The sequence below is a fragment of the Barbus barbus genome (assembly GCF_936440315.1).
Source record: "Barbus barbus genome assembly, chromosome: 1".
Lineage (NCBI taxonomy): Eukaryota > Metazoa > Chordata > Actinopteri > Cypriniformes > Cyprinidae > Barbus > Barbus barbus.
Window position 1 is genome coordinate 45,408,926 of NC_136729.1, and position 19,583 is coordinate 45,428,508.

Here is a 19,583-nt window from a genome sequence, read left to right on the forward strand (position 1 = left end):
GGATGTAAACTCAAATAACATACTTTACTGGGGACATCAAGGCAGGGCAAGACAAGGCAGAGCAAGACACAGACATCAAACACCGGGGATAACGAGTGGACCAGACCGCACGAAACTCAACAGGCAGGAACTTAAATACACACGCTAATGAGACGAACACGGCTAGACAAGAATTAACTGATGATTACATATGACAAGGACAGGAAACAAACCAAATAAGGGCACAAGGGGCAGGAACACATGACAGACACACAACAGTTCCCTGACAACAGCAGTGCGAATAGTTGACAGAACTTTGATTTTTGGTGAACCGCTTAACCTTTTCAGAGTGAGAAAATGACAATAAGTGTGTGGGTGCATGTCTGTAAACTTACACACTCTCTACATCAATCAGTTGACTCTGGGTTTCATTGCCGCCAGTGTTCAGGTTCTCTCTCAGGTCTTTTATCTGGTCAGCCAAAGCAGGATTCAGATCAAACTCTACTGGAAATTCAGAAATCCAGTACCTACATACAAAAAGAGCGGAGAGAAAATGCAATGAAAAAGAGAATATAAGACATGCCATGGGGAGTTTAAATGAGATACAGGATATGTCTTACTTGACGAGGTGGCATATTTTGGCTCTGATATCTTCAGTGCCGCCTTCCTGTGACCTGTATATTTGTTAAGGATGTAAAGTTTAGGCTTTCATTTTATATTAACACCAGCAAACCTTACAGCAGAACATGTAACCCAAAAAGAAAATATGGACAAATTTACCTTCATGGAATTTTAAGTTATTAATCCAGATTTGCATCAAATATTCTTTCATTTAGCTTTACATAATTAACTTTAACAAGAATTAAAATGCTAGCACTTTGGCTTACCCAAAGGATATCCACTTGGATAAAAATCCATTTAAAAATCCAATCCCCCCCCCCATGATTGTAAAGCGCTTTGGGTGTATAGCAATACACAATAAAGCGCTATATAAATGCATCATTCATTCATTCATTCATATCAGGATTTACACCACTTTTTATGCCAGAACAGTTAGCTCCAGTCAATCTAACATGGGTTGTAAGTAACCATCTATACAAAAAAATACAACCAGAAGGTTTTGTAGATAAAGGATACTTTAGCAGCAGTTTCTTGGATAGATCGGTGGAAGATATGTACCAAGGATGCATCATCAGAAACATTTTCACAAAGGAGGTTTCTTTAATCGTGCCTCCACTGTCTGAAAACACAAACATCATAGAGCATTAATGAAGAATAGGCAATAACACTTCAGATTAGTGAACACATATTCACTATTAATTTAGCATTTTCACTCCTAATAGAAAATGCTAAGTTAATAGAAACTCCTAATTTGCTGCTTAGTTGTTTTGTAGTAGTTTAGGTAAGGCATTAATATGTGCTATATAAGTACTACTAGCCAATATACTACTAATATGCATGCTAATAAGTAACTAGGCAATAGTGAATAATGTTCTTTAATCTAAAGTGTTATCAAATAATAAATATTTGTGTGTAGCACTGTATTTTATGTATTATGATTTTCAATTCGTAACTGTTTTAATGAAAACATATATTAAAATTAGTGTGAATTCCTATAATTCCTTAGATATATGAATTCCTTTAATGTAAAGCACTTTGAGCTATCATTGTGTATGAAATGTGCTATAAAAATAAACTTGCTTGCTTTTTGTGGTGACTTCCTTGGTCAACTTCCTTGACCAGCTTTACCAACTAAGCTTTGTTCATAAAAAGCACACTTATTGTTTGCTGATTCACCATTTCACCAGAAACTTCTGCTTCTCAACTGCTCTAATTCATCAGTCTAAATGTTCCAGCCAAACGTCTTTATGCATAAAACTGTTTATTTATAGACTCACCAAAGGATTGCATGCAGAAGTCCACCAACTCATCCACTGTTCCTGAATCCATAGGTAACGGATCCATCATATCTCTCTTTTTCTTCCTCTATCTTCACTTTCTAACAGCCTTCTGTCTTTCTCTTCTCCTCCAGTGATCTTACTCTTCTCTTTTGTCTGTCAATAGAGATTGTTACTGTAAGGAGAAAAACACACTAAACATCCTTGTGAAAATGAAGTATCGAATGTGCACTTGTAGTGTACTTCAAAACTTAAAAGTATATTTAAAAAAAAAGTATTTGCAGTTAATATAATATTAATGAAATAAAAGGCCACTTAAGTGTACTTAAAGAGAGTACTTGTACTAGCATAACTGTTTCTTAACACACTTTAGTAGACTTTTAAAAAGTGCATTTTATAGTGTACTTCAAATTTTAATTTCATATTCAACTGTACTTCCAGATAATATTCATATTGAATATTAAAATAATATTAAATAAATAAAAAGGTCACTTAAGTGCACTTAAGACACATATAAATTCAAAAGTACTCTCTTTAAAACTTATGTAGACTTTTAAAAAGTTCACTTTTGTGTAAAAGTGCAATTGCAACTTTATCATTACAAATGTGTAATTACAATTAGGCCCTATCTTTAAACACAACATACATGTTTCAACAGAAATGACATTAAAGTACATTTTAGTTGACCACAAATGCTTTTCAGTACATTCAGCAGTATTTCAAAGACAACAGAATTATGAAATTGCATATAAAGATGTACTTAAGTCCTACTGAAGTGGATTAAAAAGCACTCTAAAGTTCAGCTACTTGAATCCATTTAATTTCCATTAGCATGCATTTAAGCGTCCAAAAACATTACATTCAGTTTGCATTAAGTATATTCTTTTCAAGTATATGTTTTAAAAAGTGTACTTATAATTCTCTAACTCGCAAGAGCATATTTCACAATTTAACGTTTTCTGCCTCACACGACACAGAAAGTCATTTTTGGTGTAAGAGCAACTCTAACAGCAGGTTTTATAGAAAATCTAGTGCAACTTAATTGGTATAAAATATTTTATTCATATGTTCATCAGTGTGAAATAAAAAGAGCTGCAGAACAGTGTGTTATTTGTAAAAGGCTCTGCCGTTTGGTCTTTGACCAAACCACCCGCTGAAGACGGCATCATGACTCTACATTCTGAGATATTAGTGACTGAATGACAGGCGTACCAAATGTCCCAACTGATAAACTCATTTAACGTAACGCACATGCACAGAAATATCATGAGAGACAGTCTATCCTTCACACAACACACACACTTATCACTTACTGTGCTTTCCTGTACTGACAGAACACACACACACACACACACACACACACACACACATGCTCATGCAGTTTTAGCAAGGTGGCCAACAGGAAACCATGGCAACACACTCTGATCCCATTGTGATCAACCTCTCCATATGGAAACACAAATTATATTCCACTACAAAGAATTCCACATGAAAGAAATGCACAAAACAATACAGTTTATAGAGAGAAACATAAAATATGAAGCCCAACCAGCCATCTCACTGTCCACTGACTGGCTAATAATTTAGGCTCAGTTCTATATTTGGCAGAAACCACCAGAAATACAAAGAAAATCCTGTAGACAGTGGTGGATCCTTAATTAAGGCATCTTGGGTAATGATGCATGGTCATACACACACACACACACACAAGCCTCCATTAAGCTACATGAAGCGTGTTTTATATAGGATCTCATTGTATGGTGGAATGTGTGCATGTGTGTGTGTGTGTGTGCTGCTGCAGAGAGGTGGGAGGACACTTTCAATTACAGCCCTCATAGAGAAAGAGAAGAGAATAATAGATTTAATAGAAGAGCCACAGTGAGACTCTCTCAGACTCAAACTAACAGCAGTTCTGACACGAGGCCTGAATCTCGAGCCACAGTCTACAAATCCTGAGAAACCCTGCAAAAACCTCCCTTTGACTTCTGTTCTGAGTGGATGACTAGGGATGCAAATTTGGGCAAATTCTTCACAGGCTATTGTTAATTGACTAACCGTTAACCAGCAGGCCTTATATCAATCACGTGACCCAACAGATAAGACAAAGGCTAATTTGTTTTTTTTTAGGGCAAAGGTCAACATGAGACTGCCAAATTACTGCAACTCACCCTCGACAGAAACACTTACACAAGCACCAAACCACAGCCTGTCCTTCATCCTTCAAATGTAACTCACCCTTGAGCTGAACAAAATCAGCTTTAATTATAGATGCATATATAAACATTATGGATTTTGTCAGTTATGTAAGAGAGTTAATGTAAGTGTATTTTCTAATGTGACAACTGTAGCCTGTATTTTTGTGTCTGTATTTCAGCAACAAGAATGTTTACATGCTTTGTTTGCTACTGAATTAGCTGATTGGTTAAACTACAGTATACATACTATTGTGTTGTGCTGATTAAACTACATGTTCTCATTACATGTTGCAATAATCTTGAGGTTTAAGCAAGTGACAAAAAAAAAATGTGGTGGTGACTTCATAGGAATTCATACCATGTGATGTGATGTGACAAAATGGTATGAGTTTTAGAAAAAACATAAGCATGAATATCCACCCCTAAATATTACCGTCAATGGGATGAAAAAAAAAAACTATAGTGAAGACATTTGACATCATAAACCAATTAATTTAGCTCTCAATAGTCGTTTATTGTAACATGGAAATTACATTGTTTATTAATTGAGAATGATGCACCATATTCTGTTCTAGCCATTTTAGATTTATAACATAAATAAACATAAATGGGTTCTTGTTCAGAATAAGCTACAAGTGTACCATGATGCATATTGAAATTGTTGCGGTAGAGGTAAGAAGAGAGATGAAGAGAACGAAAAAGTCATGTGGTGCAACCAACATGCAGAAAAATATAGCAGCTTTTATGTGGCCAAGCAGAGAAATGGCCACACTTGAACCTTGGGAAATACAAAATTAAAATGATATACATTGCTTAATTTAATGACAGAGCCCAAGTAGGTTTTGAACCTGCACATTTTAAATGTCACGTGGAATCACTACCTAAAAACATAACTATATTTATGAATTTTTAATTGCAAAAATAACACACATAATACAAATAATATTTATAAAAATCCTTTTCAATAATAATAATTAGCATGTTGCTTTTTACAGCACATGGCATTTGTACTTTTCCTGAAAATGGTGTAAAAGTTTGATGACATGAATACACCACAGACAAGACAACCAATAAAAACCTCCATTTAAGCGAATTTTAAGTACAAGCATTGAGCTTATCGCTCACATGCAAATTAATTAAATGCAGTTTTTCCTATATAGTATTTTTCATAGCAAACGCAAGCCAATTGTCACACTCTACAGCCCTGGATTGTGGTGATCAAGAGCAGAATAGCTGAATATAACCTGGAATTTCTAACACCTTTTTTGAAAGAAATGCATCAGTTTAGAAAGTTCTGAATAAAACGGCTTCTGAGCTTTTCTAGTTTGTCTCTGATGCAATTAAAACACTCAGCATGAGCCCTGCGTGTGTATATGTATTTGTGCATTGTGTGTTTGTGCAATTGTTGTGTAAGCAGCTGTTTTCTGAAGCTTCTGTTGCTTGGTGACAGAACCCCAGAACTATTGATCCTCACAGGGGTTTAATCGAAGTGTGTGTGTGTGTGTGTGTTTGTCCGGTGTTTTATGGCAGAGGTGTTTTGAATATTTCAGTCTCTCCTGCAGAGTGTGTGTCCTGACAGCTCAGGGCTTGAATGATATATCTAACCCAAGTCCGACTTAGAAAGTAACTTCAGCTATGAAATACATATCCTCTGTGTTTATTTAATTCTCTATGACTCTGTAAAATATAGATCTAATCAGACACACAGCACTCATTAGAGGAGGAAATAACATCATTCACACAGAAGTTTTCATTCAGACACACATGAGCGTGTAATATTATCGGTCACTGAACTATTAATCTCACTCTTATTATTGGATGTTTCATCATCGCTTTCAAAGTTAGAACATGGTCTTATACTGCAGTGGATAAAGAAACAGAATGAGAAGTGAGAGACACAATACGCTATTTAGAGGAATGGCATCTGTGTTAGAAAACAAATTCGTGACTACAAAAACTCTTGAGTTATAGCTGATTTTAAATAAGCATTTGCTATAAGCCCAAGGTTTATGATTAACACTGCAGTGCTTGTGCATAAAAGTGTGAGCAGCCAATCATTTGAAAGAGTCAACATAATTCATTTGCTGAAGATTGTCAAATTTTATTTTTGTATTTATGTATTTCATTTGAAAGCTCCATACGATTTCTCAAGATACATTTGGTCATCATGCATAATGCATTAAAGGATCAGTTCACCCAAAAATGAAAATGTGCTGAAAATGTACACACACTCAGGCCATCCAAGATGTAGACGAGTTTGTTTCTTCATCAGATTTGGAAAAATGTAGCATTGCATCACTTGCTCACCAGTGGATCCTCTACATTTCTCCAAATCTGTTTCCATGAAGAAAAAAAATCATCTACATCTTGGATGACCAGAGGGTGAGTGCATTTTCAGTAAATTTGAATTTTTCAAGACTTTGAAGACTGACCAAGATGACTAGATTTGTAGAGTTCACTAGATTGCTATATGCTTTATGGTGCGCTCTGCAAATAGTATTTTTGCTGATGTTCTCAGTATCACCAATTGCATATAATTATGTAACTTGCCAAGCAATATCTAGAATTCTTTCCAGAGCAAGAAGGGTGATAATTGTATTGCATCAGCGATGTCTTTGCTCACAGCTGATTGGTCCAGTTTCTGTTTGTCATCTCTTGCAGAATAAAATCAGCAGGTTAGCTGTGTTGCATTAGTAAGTAATGCAATTATACTGAACTATCTATCTACGTTAAATAATAATAATAAAAGCACAAAAACAAAGTACTGTTGTTCTTTAGCCTAACTGTAGTGGTCTGCAATACCTTGATCCATTTTATACAAGAGAAACATACTGATAAAAAAACAGACCTACTTGGGCCCACTCATTAACTTCTGCGGTTAAGCAATGTATATAATTTTGTATTTCCTGAGGTTCAGATATTGGTCATTTCTATGCTTGGCCACATGATAGCTGCTATATTTTCCACATGACTTTTTCGTTCCACCACAAAACAGTATCTTCCTCCACTCATGTGTGTACATTTATCTCAAACTAATCTAGCACAGCTATAATTTGAATATGCACCATCGCCCACTTTATAGCTTATTTTGGACAATAAACTATTTAGTTTTTATATGTTATATATCTTAAATGGTAATAAAAGAATATGATGCATCATTCTCAGTTATGTATCAATGCAAATATTAATGCTATAGGTTTAGAAATAATTATTTCACAATAAACAAGTCATCAGAGCTAAACTATTGGACTTATCATGTCAAAAATCATACATAGACATGTGCGCACTATACAGTTCAATGCTAGTGCATTTCCAAACTGAGTCTTTCAATACCTGATTTAATGCTTCGTTACACGTTTCCTGCATCTGTAAGTGAACATGTTTGCGGCTGTTTTGAACCACAGCGGAGACCATAATGTTGCAGAAAATGACTTTTTTGTGATGTGGCATACTTATTTGTTCATGTGGATGTGCAGGTGTATTTATTCTCTCTCACTCTGTGTAGACTTTTTACAGGCACAACCTGCCAGTTTAGATTAGTTTTCGCTTGTGCATCTTTGTGTGAATGTGTTTGGTAAAAAAAATTAAAAATATTAATTTGAATATAATAATAATGATGCGTAGCCTTTAATAATGGGAACAGCAGATTTTATTCATTAAGAGCTTATTATTGATGATTGCACTGGAGTCTTGCATTAGCTGTAGAGTTGGTCCGAGCGTGTCTTAGTTTGGATAGAGACAGCTGGTATGCGGGTGGATTGTTGCAGCGCAGAAGATGTAGAGAACTTGGTAAAAAGTGGTCTACTGTGCCAAAAGTGTTCTTGACTCTTACGAGAATTATCTCTATTTTTGCTGTTTTCAAGCGATGTAAGAACACAGGCTTTACGTGGGAAGATCATCACGCAGCAAAGCCGCTTCGCAGAGAGAATTACATGAATTGCACATTGCAATAAAAACATAAAGCCTGTGATGTAGTGGAGATAGAGATAGTGAATAATGGAAATAATTGTGAACCAGTATGTATTTTTATTAACCAGTATCTTCAGGAGAGTTTTATTATTCAAAGTTGTAAAAAGAACAAAGAAAGTGTTTTACAAGAAAAAACTTTTTCTACTATCCTGTTAATACTATTTTTTTTTGTGAAATTGGCTGATTTTTTTCTTTCAATGTATTGGATTAATTTTACTGTTATTATAATTTTTTTTCTTGTGTGTATTTTGTGTTGCATTGTCTCTTTTTTGCTGTGTCTTGCCAACAAAGTTATTATTATTATTATTTTTTTTTTTATAGCTATCTGTCTTTTTGGTCACTTTCATTTGGCCAAAAATTCTAAAACTTGTGGATCTGTAAATAAAATGGCAAACAGATTTGTATTGTCCGTTTCCAGTGTATGTTGCAGCTTTACTTTATGGGGTTGTAATATACTGAAATACACTTTGGCCACAAGTGGTCATATGTGACATTGTTTAAGGCCCTCTATGAAACTTGTGGCCCTCTGTGTGTGTGTGTGTGTGTGTGTGTGTGTGTGTGTGTGTTTGAAAGACGAGAGAAGGAAAGAAAGAGGGAATGTTCTTTGTTGGTTGTTCTATCTCAGTGCAGATGCTTCCTGTTGTGCTGAAAATGGAGCAGTTTGACAGCTTAACAAATGGCGGAAGCTACTGTTTATGTGATTATTTCACAAAGAATAAATGAGCAAAAGAGATACATTTCATGTGCTAATATTACTTGTTTATTCTGATATTTTGTCATTTGTCACTGCACATAGCTGTGCTACAAATGTTCATTCGGGCAGAACAAGTGCAGTTTTTAGTAAAGTCATACCAACAAACCACACTAAAACTGAAACCGAGAGAGTCGGATCTTCTGTTCGTACATGCCACTTCACTGAGGTTACTGTAAAATTCTGGTGAAATGAACGAGCAGACAGGAAGACTTGTTTTTCTCCCTGTCCAGCTTCTGTCTTTCAGCAGCAACACAGTGCCACTTTACTAAACCAGAAATGCAAATGACCAAAACTCACTCTCATCCAAAACTCAGAGAGATACGCTCTTTGTGTGCAGCTCATACGCACATCTCTCACTCTTGTCCTAGTAGAAATTAAGTGAAGACATCCCTAAAAAGTTCACACAGTACACGTTCTTAAATTCATGGACTTCCTGTTTACCCGAACTGACAGTGGAAAGGGTCATGCTGCGTTTCCTGTGTTTTTACAACGTTTATGTCAGAGGCCCAGGCTCAGAGTCAGACAGTACTCTGTACAGCCTTATATTGTTGAGATTAGACATGCTGAGAGATATATTTGCATGTCCATGTGTCTGCGAGTGATACTGTAACAGCATGCAGACTGGTACAGTATCAGTTATTTGCTAAAACTGTGGTACGTCTGTGTGTATGTTTCATGCATGCAAACGTCCATGAGCATGTGTGTAAATGTGTGTAAGAGTTTGCATAACTGCGTCTCCTTGTAGACCTTATTTCCTGAGCACAGTCTTACAAAAGGTGATCCCCATAACGCTTCAGTACAGAAAGCAAAATTCAGATAGCATATTTTCACTTTCATGCAGCAGTCATGTTATCCTCATGAGGTTACCAAGCTGTTGTCCTGCTTGTATCCAATGCTTTTGAATCTATTTGATGCAAACAAGAATTGAAGAGTTACAGAATAACTTTCTAGCAGTATAAATGTTATGTATAAATATTTAGAGGTGGGCAATATGACCAAAATCGTCTTAGGTTACGTATGTAACCCCAGTTCCTCGAGGGAACGAGACGCTGCGTCTCGAGGCGACACTCGGCATCCCTGCCAGCGCTTGCTTCATTCTAGGGGCGTAGACCATCCCGCAGTGTTGCAGATGTCCTGTATTGGGACACCTGCGAGGAAGGCCTTGGAGGCCGCCACACTCCTACTGGAATGAGCCTTGACTCCCATCGGCGAGGGGAGGTCAGAGGACTCGTAGGCAATGTGAATGGCATCAACAATCCACCGACTGAGGGTCTGCTTTGAAGCAGGAAGACCTCTCTTAGGGGGACCATAGCAAATCAGCAGTTGGTCCGCCCTTCTCCACAGGGCAGCTCTGTGGACGTATGCGTCAAGTGCTCGCGCTGGACACATACAGTTAAGCCTTTGCTGGTCAGGCTCCCGAAAGGGAGAACGACTGAAGGCCTGCAGTACGACAGCCTGTGGCGTGAAGGAACTTTGGGGATGTACCCTGCATGAGGGTACAAAAAGGCTTTGGCCATGCCGGGCGCAAAGTCCAAGTGAGTAGGGGCCACTGACAGGGCCTGCAGATCCCCAACTCTCTTTAGAGAAGAAATCGCCAGAAGAAACACAGTCTTCAGGGTGAGATGGCGATCCAAGATCTCCTCAATAGGCTCGAAGGGAGGCCTACGGAGAGCATCCAACACCACTGCCAGGTCCCAAGGAGGAATACGGGACCGTACTGGGGGCCTTAGCCTCAGTGCACCACGGAGGAAACGTGTAACTAGGGGGTGTCTACCCACTCACTCTCCACCAAGAGAAGCGTGGTAGGCCGAAATCGATCCACCTGATCCATCTGCGATCCCCACGAGCGCAGCCGCCGCCCCGCCCTTTTCGGCGAAAGCGGGGCCGGTACCACGAGGAACGCTGGTGAAAGCTCCCTCCTCAAAGAGAGCCCTCTGAGAGCAAGCATACGCAGTGACAAACGCTATCATTACGTCACCTCGCCCGTGACGTCTCGCCCATCCTTTGGACAGATTTCACTTGTATTCAGAGCCGGTTACTTATCCCCAAAGTGTCTCCAGACGCAGCTCGAGTTCCTGAAGAGGAACTTATACACCTTATTTCTAAATGCAAAAGTAAGCTATTTCTTGTGAATGTGCGAGAAATCTGATTCATTATATGCACTACAGGTGCCCTTGTGAACAAGAAGTGCGCTTAATTGTACTGAATGTGCACTTGTAGTGTACTTCATCTTAAAATATATATTTTTTTTAACTGTACTTGCAGATAATGTTATATTAATGAAAAATGGTCACTTAAATGTACTTAAAGAAAGACACTTTCATGTTTCTTAACACACTTAAGTACACTTTTAAATAATTGAATAATTTTTAATAATGCTGTGCTTATTACATTTGCTATTAAGTGTGTAACTACACTTATTTTGACTTATTTTGCTGAAAAACATAATACATGGAGCAGTTTTGACACTATATTTATTGCTTATGTTGGTAAGGGTGTTGTGCAGGGATACACAGAACTGTTGAGTGAAGCAGTCATAGTCATGCTTTATCTTGAATAAAACACAGCTGCTGACCAATCAGAATCAAGCACTGGACCTAACCATTTTATAATCAATATTACATCTACAGTAAATTGTATTTTACATGTACTAAATTGCAACTTCATATTTACAAATGTGTAATTACAAATATATTGAAGTTTCAATAATAGAAATTACATTAAAGTATATTTTAGTTTATCATAAATACTTTTTCGCAAAAAAAGGTGCAGTAAACTGTAAAACTATTTGCATTGCAAACCAGTGAGTATGTCTGTGTGTATATGCGTGTGTTGTGGAAATCGTCCACTCTTAACTCATAATGAAGGGAATGTGACTAACCCCAGACAGAAGAGGACGAGGTTTCATCAAAAACAGTCTGCAGGTGAAACAAGTTGTTTCAAGTCGTCTAGTGAGACACTGCCTTAATTGTGCTAGAATCGCAGCTGGCCCACACTGCCTTGAACCAATAAATAGAGTGGCCCTGACAGAATGGAAATTCGCAGACAACTTTCTCCTCTGAAACATAACACGATTTCATCAGTCTTCCTGATGAGTCACGTCTTGAAATCCTCCTCTCTGCTTATCTTTCTTCTAAAAAAAGCTCTGCGGCATTGCTTTTTTGAATCTTGAGCTTAATCCAGCGACCACCTCCAATATGCTGCAATCTTCTGAGTCTGACTCTTACTGTAGTCCGACAGAGACAAATAAATATGTTCGTGTTTCTCAATAGCAGGTTCATTTATATTGCATATTCCATGCCCAAGAAAATCATTTTGTTACAAAACCATTCCTTTAATGTCTTTATTAGTGAATTTCATTTTCTCCCACTGTGAGATCTCTTTGGTCTTTTAACTATTTGCTTCTCCGGGTCTAGGCTGTGCGATTGATTTTCCCCAGGTCAGTATTTTATTTCTCTGTAGTAAATAATCCTTGTTTATTGCTCTGTTTAGAGCTAATAACTCATCAGTCTGCCAGTGAGGCTGCTTTAGTTATCACTAATAATTCCAGCTCAGGCTTATTGGAAAAACGTGCCTGTGCTGACATTTCTGCAAAATGATTGCTTCCTAATTGCTTATTGCATGTTTCAGAACACGTTCAAAGTGAAATATCTATTGGATGGCACCAAAAGCGCATTCAGTTTTATCCAAAACAGATGAACGTGAATATAGCCATGTTTTATTATGCTGGTTGTTGTACATATTGTGGCAGTTCAGAAATGAAATATCCAGTGAATGCCACTAAAAGGTTAATGCTCTATCATTTCTTTTAAAATAATGAAAACTTTTAAAAACTAAAGGTGCTTCACGATGCCATAGAAGAACCAGTTTTGTCTAAATGGTTCCATAAACATCTAAAGAACGTTACTGTTTCACATAAGGTTCTTTGTGGTGAAAGAAGGTTTTTCAGATTATAAAAAGGTAAGAAAGACATGTTTTTTTAAAGAACCTTTGACTCAATGGTTCTTTGTGGAACCAAAAATGGTTCTTCTATAGCAGGCGTCGGCAAGTAAGTTTGGCATCGGGCCAAAACAAAATTTCACCACTACATGGCAAGCCAGAACATAATCAAAGGATAATTTTCTATATTAATTAATGAAAAATGCAACCAGAATTGCCTGTGACTGACTGTTAGTGTATTTTGTAACTGGTAGTGAGCTGTTACTCTGTGTAAAATCCTGCAACAGTCATTAACGATAAGCCACATTTGTGTGGCGGTGTCCGATCAGAGTATGTGAGCGGAGTGGAGCGTCAATAATTTCCCCTCCGAGCTCTGAGCATTTAATAATCACTCCACGCTCACTGATATCAGAAACACCGCTCTGCGTCTAAAGTATTTCAGTATGTTTGAAATATCACAGTTCTATGGAAGCCCGTTTCTACTACTGAATAAAGAATAGAAAAAAGGTTATTGCGACTTTTTATCTCACAATTCTGACTTTTTTTCACAGATTTGTGAGATTTAAACGAGTTATAAAGTCAGAATTGCGAGTTAAAGTCCAGTTTTGGGGGGGGGGGGGGGGGGGGGGGTCAGAAGGTCAGAAGGAACAGATTCAGAAGGAACAAATAAATTCCTTGAGAAATATAACTTCCCACTCATGTCCACTGCAGTCATCATAGTCGAATTCACATGCTTACTGATTTGAGTGATACTTCTCTATCTAGCTAGCTAAATATGTTTAACATGTGAATTCTTGCTAAATATGCAGTTATATTGTGGGTCGTTGGCATGATGTACTCGTGATGGAAGAGCGAGTTAAAAACTACAATGCTCCGACTTTTAAAAAACCCGCTCCTCGCTCCACTCAAAATAACACCGCTGTTTTGGCCCACGGGCCGCCTGTTGCCGACCACTCTTCTATAGCATCGCTGTGAAGAACCTTTTAAGCACCTCTATTTTTAAGAGTGTACCTATACACTAAACCTGCCATAAACCTGACAATAGTGTTAACAAGAGCAAAAGCCTGAGATAAAAAAAAACACATTTGCTCAAGCAAACATGCCATTCCAGCTTGCTTCTACAAGTCACTGAACTGTTTTATTGTGACTCATGTTTTGCAGGAGCATGTGCAACACTGTACCGGGTGCGCTACCAAGCAAGTTTACCAGAAAAGCCAGACATATGGAGCTGGTTATGTGACACAAACATCCCAATGCATTAGTGTACAGATCATGTGCAATGGTAACAGTGTTTTGAGGTTATAAACAGGGTGTGAATTATGGGGCTGGGGTTTTACTTGTAAATAAATAGGAAGATACATTTCTATAGCTTTGACTGATTTAAACGGTAATTTTGGCTGCCTTGGTCGATATCACCTGACTAGTTGGAGTAAATACCTTGCTCATTCAAAGACAAGCATTTACAGGATGAATGATAACATATGACCTCTTTAACTTCAAGCTGTTAAACTGAATGTATGCAGCAAACTGCTGAAATACCCACAACACTAAACTAAGAGTGTGAGGCTTATCTGTCAATCAGATGTGCATGAATGGCAACAGCACGCTCCCGGCTAGTTTTCTTTCAGAGTCATCATTGATCTACTGTATATCAACCCCCTGATGGACAATGTGTAATCCACACTAACAATACAGTACAATACCACACTATGTTTAATAGTAACTAAACATAGGCTAAATAACATAGACTTGACAGAGACAAAAATGTATGGTTAATGCTTAAATTGCTAGTTCAACTAAAATAAATAAAGTTTTTATCATCATTTATTCACCTTTACAAACCTGTGTGGATTTCTTTCTTCTGCAGAAAGAAAAAAAGGTGTTTTGGACCCCATTGACTGTCATTGTATGAAAGAAGATGTTCCATAGAAGAACAAAAGCATACTTGTTTGAAATAATAATGAAGGTGAGTAAATGACGACTGGATTTTTGGGAGGGTGAGCATTCCTTTAAGATCAAAACAGCTTAGAGAAGCTTTCAAAAGCGATTTGTCAGCATCGCACCAGGCTGGGTGTAAAGAAGAGGCGAGCTTACAGAAAAAGCACAAACGCGAGCTTACAGAAGTGTCAGTATGTAACTAAAATAACCTCATAGCGTGAGAAGAGCCTCTCTCTCTCTCTTTCTCTCTGAGATAAACGCGCTTCTGCAAGGCTCTGTGCTTATGTATATAATTTTGCATAATGCGCAATAACAGAAATGAGTTCAGACCCCCAAAAACCAATCAGACTGCCAGTGCTCGCTCACCTTGAGGATTCAGATCTGGATCAGCAGCACATCTGTCCACATCTGCTCGCGTCTTTGAAAGTTACAGCGCTCAGTAAAGCATCATGTGGATGTTTTCACTGTGATGAACACTAACGGCGTACTGCTCTTCTTCATCACGCTGTGCCACAACAAGTGTCTTCCTCTTCGATCCCCCAGGGCTGGAGAAAGGCGTGTGAAGCAATCTCTCTCCTGATTCTGGAGCTGAAGGCGGTGCATTAGTCGCAGGAGAGGGCGAGATCGACATGCTCCGCATAAAGGCGGCGACCCGCAGCACACTTCGAGTTTGGACTGACTCTCACCTGTTGACTGTTTCTGATGAAATCTCGCCCTCTCCTGTCGAAGGTCTGTCTCACAGCGATGAAGAATGATTGAGGGGTGATGGAGTAGTCTAAATTATTGTTCTCTCTTTATGCCGTTTACATGACACCGCTGTGGTTGCCCGAAATTAATCTTAAAATTATTTATAAAAAAATATATATATATATATATTTTTATATTAAATATAAAAACGTTTACAGTATTTTAAGATGACATATTTACACTACCAGTCAGTAAGATTTTTTAATGTGTTTTTAAAGAATTATCTTCTGCTCACCAAGCCTGCATTTATTTGATCCAAAGTAGGCGACAGCAAAAAGAGTATTGTGAAATATTTTTACTATTTTAAATAACTGTTTTCTATTTTAAAATGCCATTTCTTCCTGTGATTTCAAAGCTGAATGTTTAGCATCATTACTCCAGTCACATGATCCTAATATTCTGATTTGCTGCTAAACAAATATTCTTATTATTATTATTATTATGTTGAAAACAGAGGAGTATAATTGTTTTAAAGGTTTCTTTGATGAATATAAAGTTCAGAAGAACAGCATTTATCTGAAATAGAAATCTTTTGTAACATTAGAAATGTCTTTTTCATCACTTTTGATCAATTGTTAATTATTAATTGATTGTTAATGTTACAAAAGCTTTTTATTTCTGATAAATGCTGATCTTTGCATCTTTCTATTCATCAAATAATACTGAAAAAAAGTACTCAACTGTTTTAAATATTGATGATAATAATAATACTAATAATATGAAGAAGAATAAATGTTTCTTGATCAGTAAATCAGTATATTATAATGATTTCTGAAGAATCATGTGACACTGAAGACTGCAGTAATGATGCTGAAAATACAGCTTTAATCACAGAAATAAATTACATTTTAAAAGTATATATTCAAATAGAAAGCAGTTATTTTATATAGCAAAAATATTTCACAATATTACTGCTTTTGCTGTATTTTGGCTCAAATAAACGCAGGCTTGGTGCGCAGAAGAGACTTCTTTAAAAAAAAAAACATTAAAAATCTTACTGTTCAAAAACTTTTGACTGCTGTGTACCTGTCCAACACTTAAGGACAAAACATCGCAATAAAGAAAATCACATGATACTAAAATAATGCAATATAGATGTATATTAAAATAATCAATAAAATAAGAATAAACTCAAATATTTAAATAAAAAAATACGTGGATGTCCTTTTATTGCCATTTTTATAGTTTAATGACATTTTGACTGTAAAATATGAATTATCGTGTATTTTATAGTGAAAAGCAATAAAAGGACATTCCCAGATTATTTATATATTTTTGTTTATTATTATTTTTATTGATTATTCTAATATGTAATCTTTATTGCATTATTTTAGTATCGTGATTTTTTTTTTAAATGTATATATTTATTTGTTTCTGTTTTAGATATGGTACTGTATGTCCATCAGTGTAATGAAATATCACTTGCAAACTGAAAAACTGAGAAAAAAATATCATAGTGTAGAAATTCTACACGCACAGCATCTCTGTAAAAAAAATTAATCTCAACAAACAGTGCATCGGCTTTCTTGAAGTGGATGAGTTTAAAATTTTGAGAGTTTGAGAGACAATAAAGGCTTGCATTTCAAAGTGAAATGGATGACCTCATGGATTAATGTCATGCAACCTTTATTGCCTTTTTGGGGCTTGAAAGTTCTGGGTCCCATGGCGTTCACTATATGTACAAAAATAGCTAAACACATTCTTCAAAATATGGTCTTATGTGAAAGTCATAACTATTGACATAATAGTATATTGATAAAAGTGTAATGCAGATTTTAAAATGTGTGGACAGCAGACAAAACCAAATTAGCTGCATCCACTTTTAAGAGCAATCTGATCTAACACTTTAGTGGGGTTTTTTAACCACAAAAATGCCTCATCGTTCTCTGTGCTTTGGCTGACGCAGCTGTTAAACCCTCTAATGCAAGAAAGACCTGCTCAATCTTGTCTCTTACTTGGTCCATCATGTCTTAAAGTATGCCTATAGCAGAAAAAGCACAAAGGCCTGATGCAGTGTATAATTTGTTTTGAAGGATCTAATTGCTGAGAGCTGAATGAGTTTTGATGGCAACCTGTACAACAAGTCAGCAAACATCAGATCGGTGTCATGCTTTTAGCTGTGGTTTTAGTTTAAATGCAGAAAAATAAAATCATATAAGATTTCATAAGGCTTTCCCCCTAGTTACTTTATAATGGATAATGGCCCTTTTTTATCAAATTTTATGAGAAATTTCTAATTCTAAATTTATGATTTTAGAAAATATTACCTTTTTTCTTGGCTTTTTTTTTTAGCCTTTTTTCTTTGGTGATTAGTGCTGTGCGATTAGCATGGTTTGGCGATACAGGGTTCTTACATTTGTCTTGCCTAACATACTTTAAGCAACTAGTCACTTATAAAAAGTGAGTATTATCTTTTGGAAGTTATTAAAACAGCTTCTGTAGCTTGCAGAGCAAATGTTTGCAATGACCAAGTTAGAAGATATTTTTCACTGCACTCACTTTAGAGTAGTTATTGCTCATTGGTGGAGCAACTCTTCAGCATTGCAGAAACTCTTTTAAATGTCAAACATAATGTCACGGATCCAGTTCGTAGCCTTCCGTCTGCTCACCACCAGATGTCGTCTTGTCTTTACATTGACTCTCACACCACACAGACTTTTACATGTCACTCCGGACTACAGTTCCCATGATCCATTGCACTGAATGCACACACACAGCTGAAGGCACTGATTGCACACACACAGCTGAATCCATTCAGACACACTTTATAAGCCTTGGACTTCATTCAGATCGCTGAGTATTGTTCTAGCGTTCAGCACTCTCCTAGTGTTAGCCACCCTACCGAGCCATTCTGTGTTTCTGTTTAGTCTCTAGTATTGTTCTGTGTTTATCACTCACCTAATGATAGCTGCTTTACTGAGACTAGGTTTCTGTTCTAGTTAGTGGTGGGCAGAGCAAGGCTTCGTGAAACACTGAAGCGAATTGACGAATTATATAACGTATGTTGTGTTAGTCGATCCACCAAGTGATTTGAGCGAGTGGTTAGTGTGCTCGACTGTAATGCTGTCTCCTTGGGTTTGAATCGTGGGTGAAGCAGTCATCTTCACAAAATTATGATAAACAATTAAAATGTTTGTTTTTATTGTTCTGTTCTTGTAAAGTGTTGAAACATCGGTCAGACATCTGAATGAATAAGTGTTATTTTGGTAATGAAAAATAGACAACAAAATATATCAAGCCACAATGTTTTTTTTTTTTTACATATAAAGATTTTTATTTTAAAATATTAATTGTTCTGCTGTTGATGGACTTCGCCTACTTCTTTTTTTACATAGAATTTCTCCAGCCTTTGAAAAAATCCTGAAACGTCTGCGCTTCGGGATCTCGACACCGTGTCGAAACGCCAGTTTCGCGTCAGCCATCCCTAGTTCTAGTTAGTCTAGTCATTTTGTGTTGCCTTATTTCCTGTTTTTCTGATTCCTGCCTGTGTATCTTGGATTAACCCTTGTCTCGCCGTTCGGACTCTGTTTGCACCTCGTTTGGACTATTGCTCATGTTATTGGACTACCCCTCTTCTCAAGCCCTCTGGATATTGTTTGCCGATCACAGACCCACGCTTGCCCTAGGATTACTCTGTCTTGCCTGTGTTATACCTGTTTGCTGATGTTTTGACCCTGCCTGTGTTTTTGACCTCGTCTTGGAATAAAGCTTGCAAATGGATCTGCACGTCTCGTTCGCCCCGTAACACATAACTGAACATTAAACATTAACCGGTATATCCCTTTACTCAAAAAACACAAAATAACACTTCTTTTCAACATTTACTCTCCTGATCCAGCTCTAAGCATGTTAGGAACTAAAAATCCACAGCCAAAATTCAGTTACTGCTAAATTTGGTAGCACCAACTCAAAAGTAAATTACACAAGGACACCAGACCTCTGCCAAAAGAGTGAGTCTGCATTAGTTCAGCAAATTGCAAAATTTAAAGGGTTAATCCACCCCAAAATGAAAATTTTGGCATTAATCAACCCGATCTCATGAAAGTGCATATAAATAGTACACCAAATAAAAATGAAAACTCGTGGTATTGATACGCAAAAATGGACTTTGGCGTGTATATGCTACGCGATGGGTAGGATTAGGGTTGTGGGATAGATGCGTAT

The 19,583-nt window shown here is 37.0% G+C and overlaps 1 protein-coding gene across 5 annotated transcripts in view; it reads right to left on the minus strand.

The window, feature by feature from the left end:
* The window catches only part of LOC306873364 (RAS guanyl-releasing protein 2-like), a 31,784-nt gene extending 16,430 nt beyond the window's left edge, over positions 1 to 15,354 (minus strand). For 2 of the 5 annotated variants that reach the window (XM_079422607.1, XM_079422603.1), the window contains exons 1-5: positions 15,039 to 15,229; positions 1,878 to 2,052; positions 1,117 to 1,219; positions 600 to 653; positions 375 to 506 (exon numbers count right to left, since the gene is read on the minus strand). In XM_079422607.1, coding sequence (XP_079278733.1) covers positions 375 to 506; positions 600 to 653; positions 1,117 to 1,219; positions 1,878 to 1,947 — 359 coding nt within the window. In that variant the 5' untranslated portion in view covers positions 1,948 to 2,052; positions 15,039 to 15,229. Of the gene's footprint in view, positions 1 to 374; positions 507 to 599; positions 654 to 1,116; positions 1,220 to 1,877; positions 2,053 to 11,676; positions 11,735 to 15,038 lie in introns of those variants that run through there. The other 3 variants (XM_079422606.1, XM_079422605.1, XM_079422604.1) reach the window with 3 other exon arrangements.
* Between the last annotated feature and the right edge of the window lie 4,229 nt (positions 15,355 to 19,583).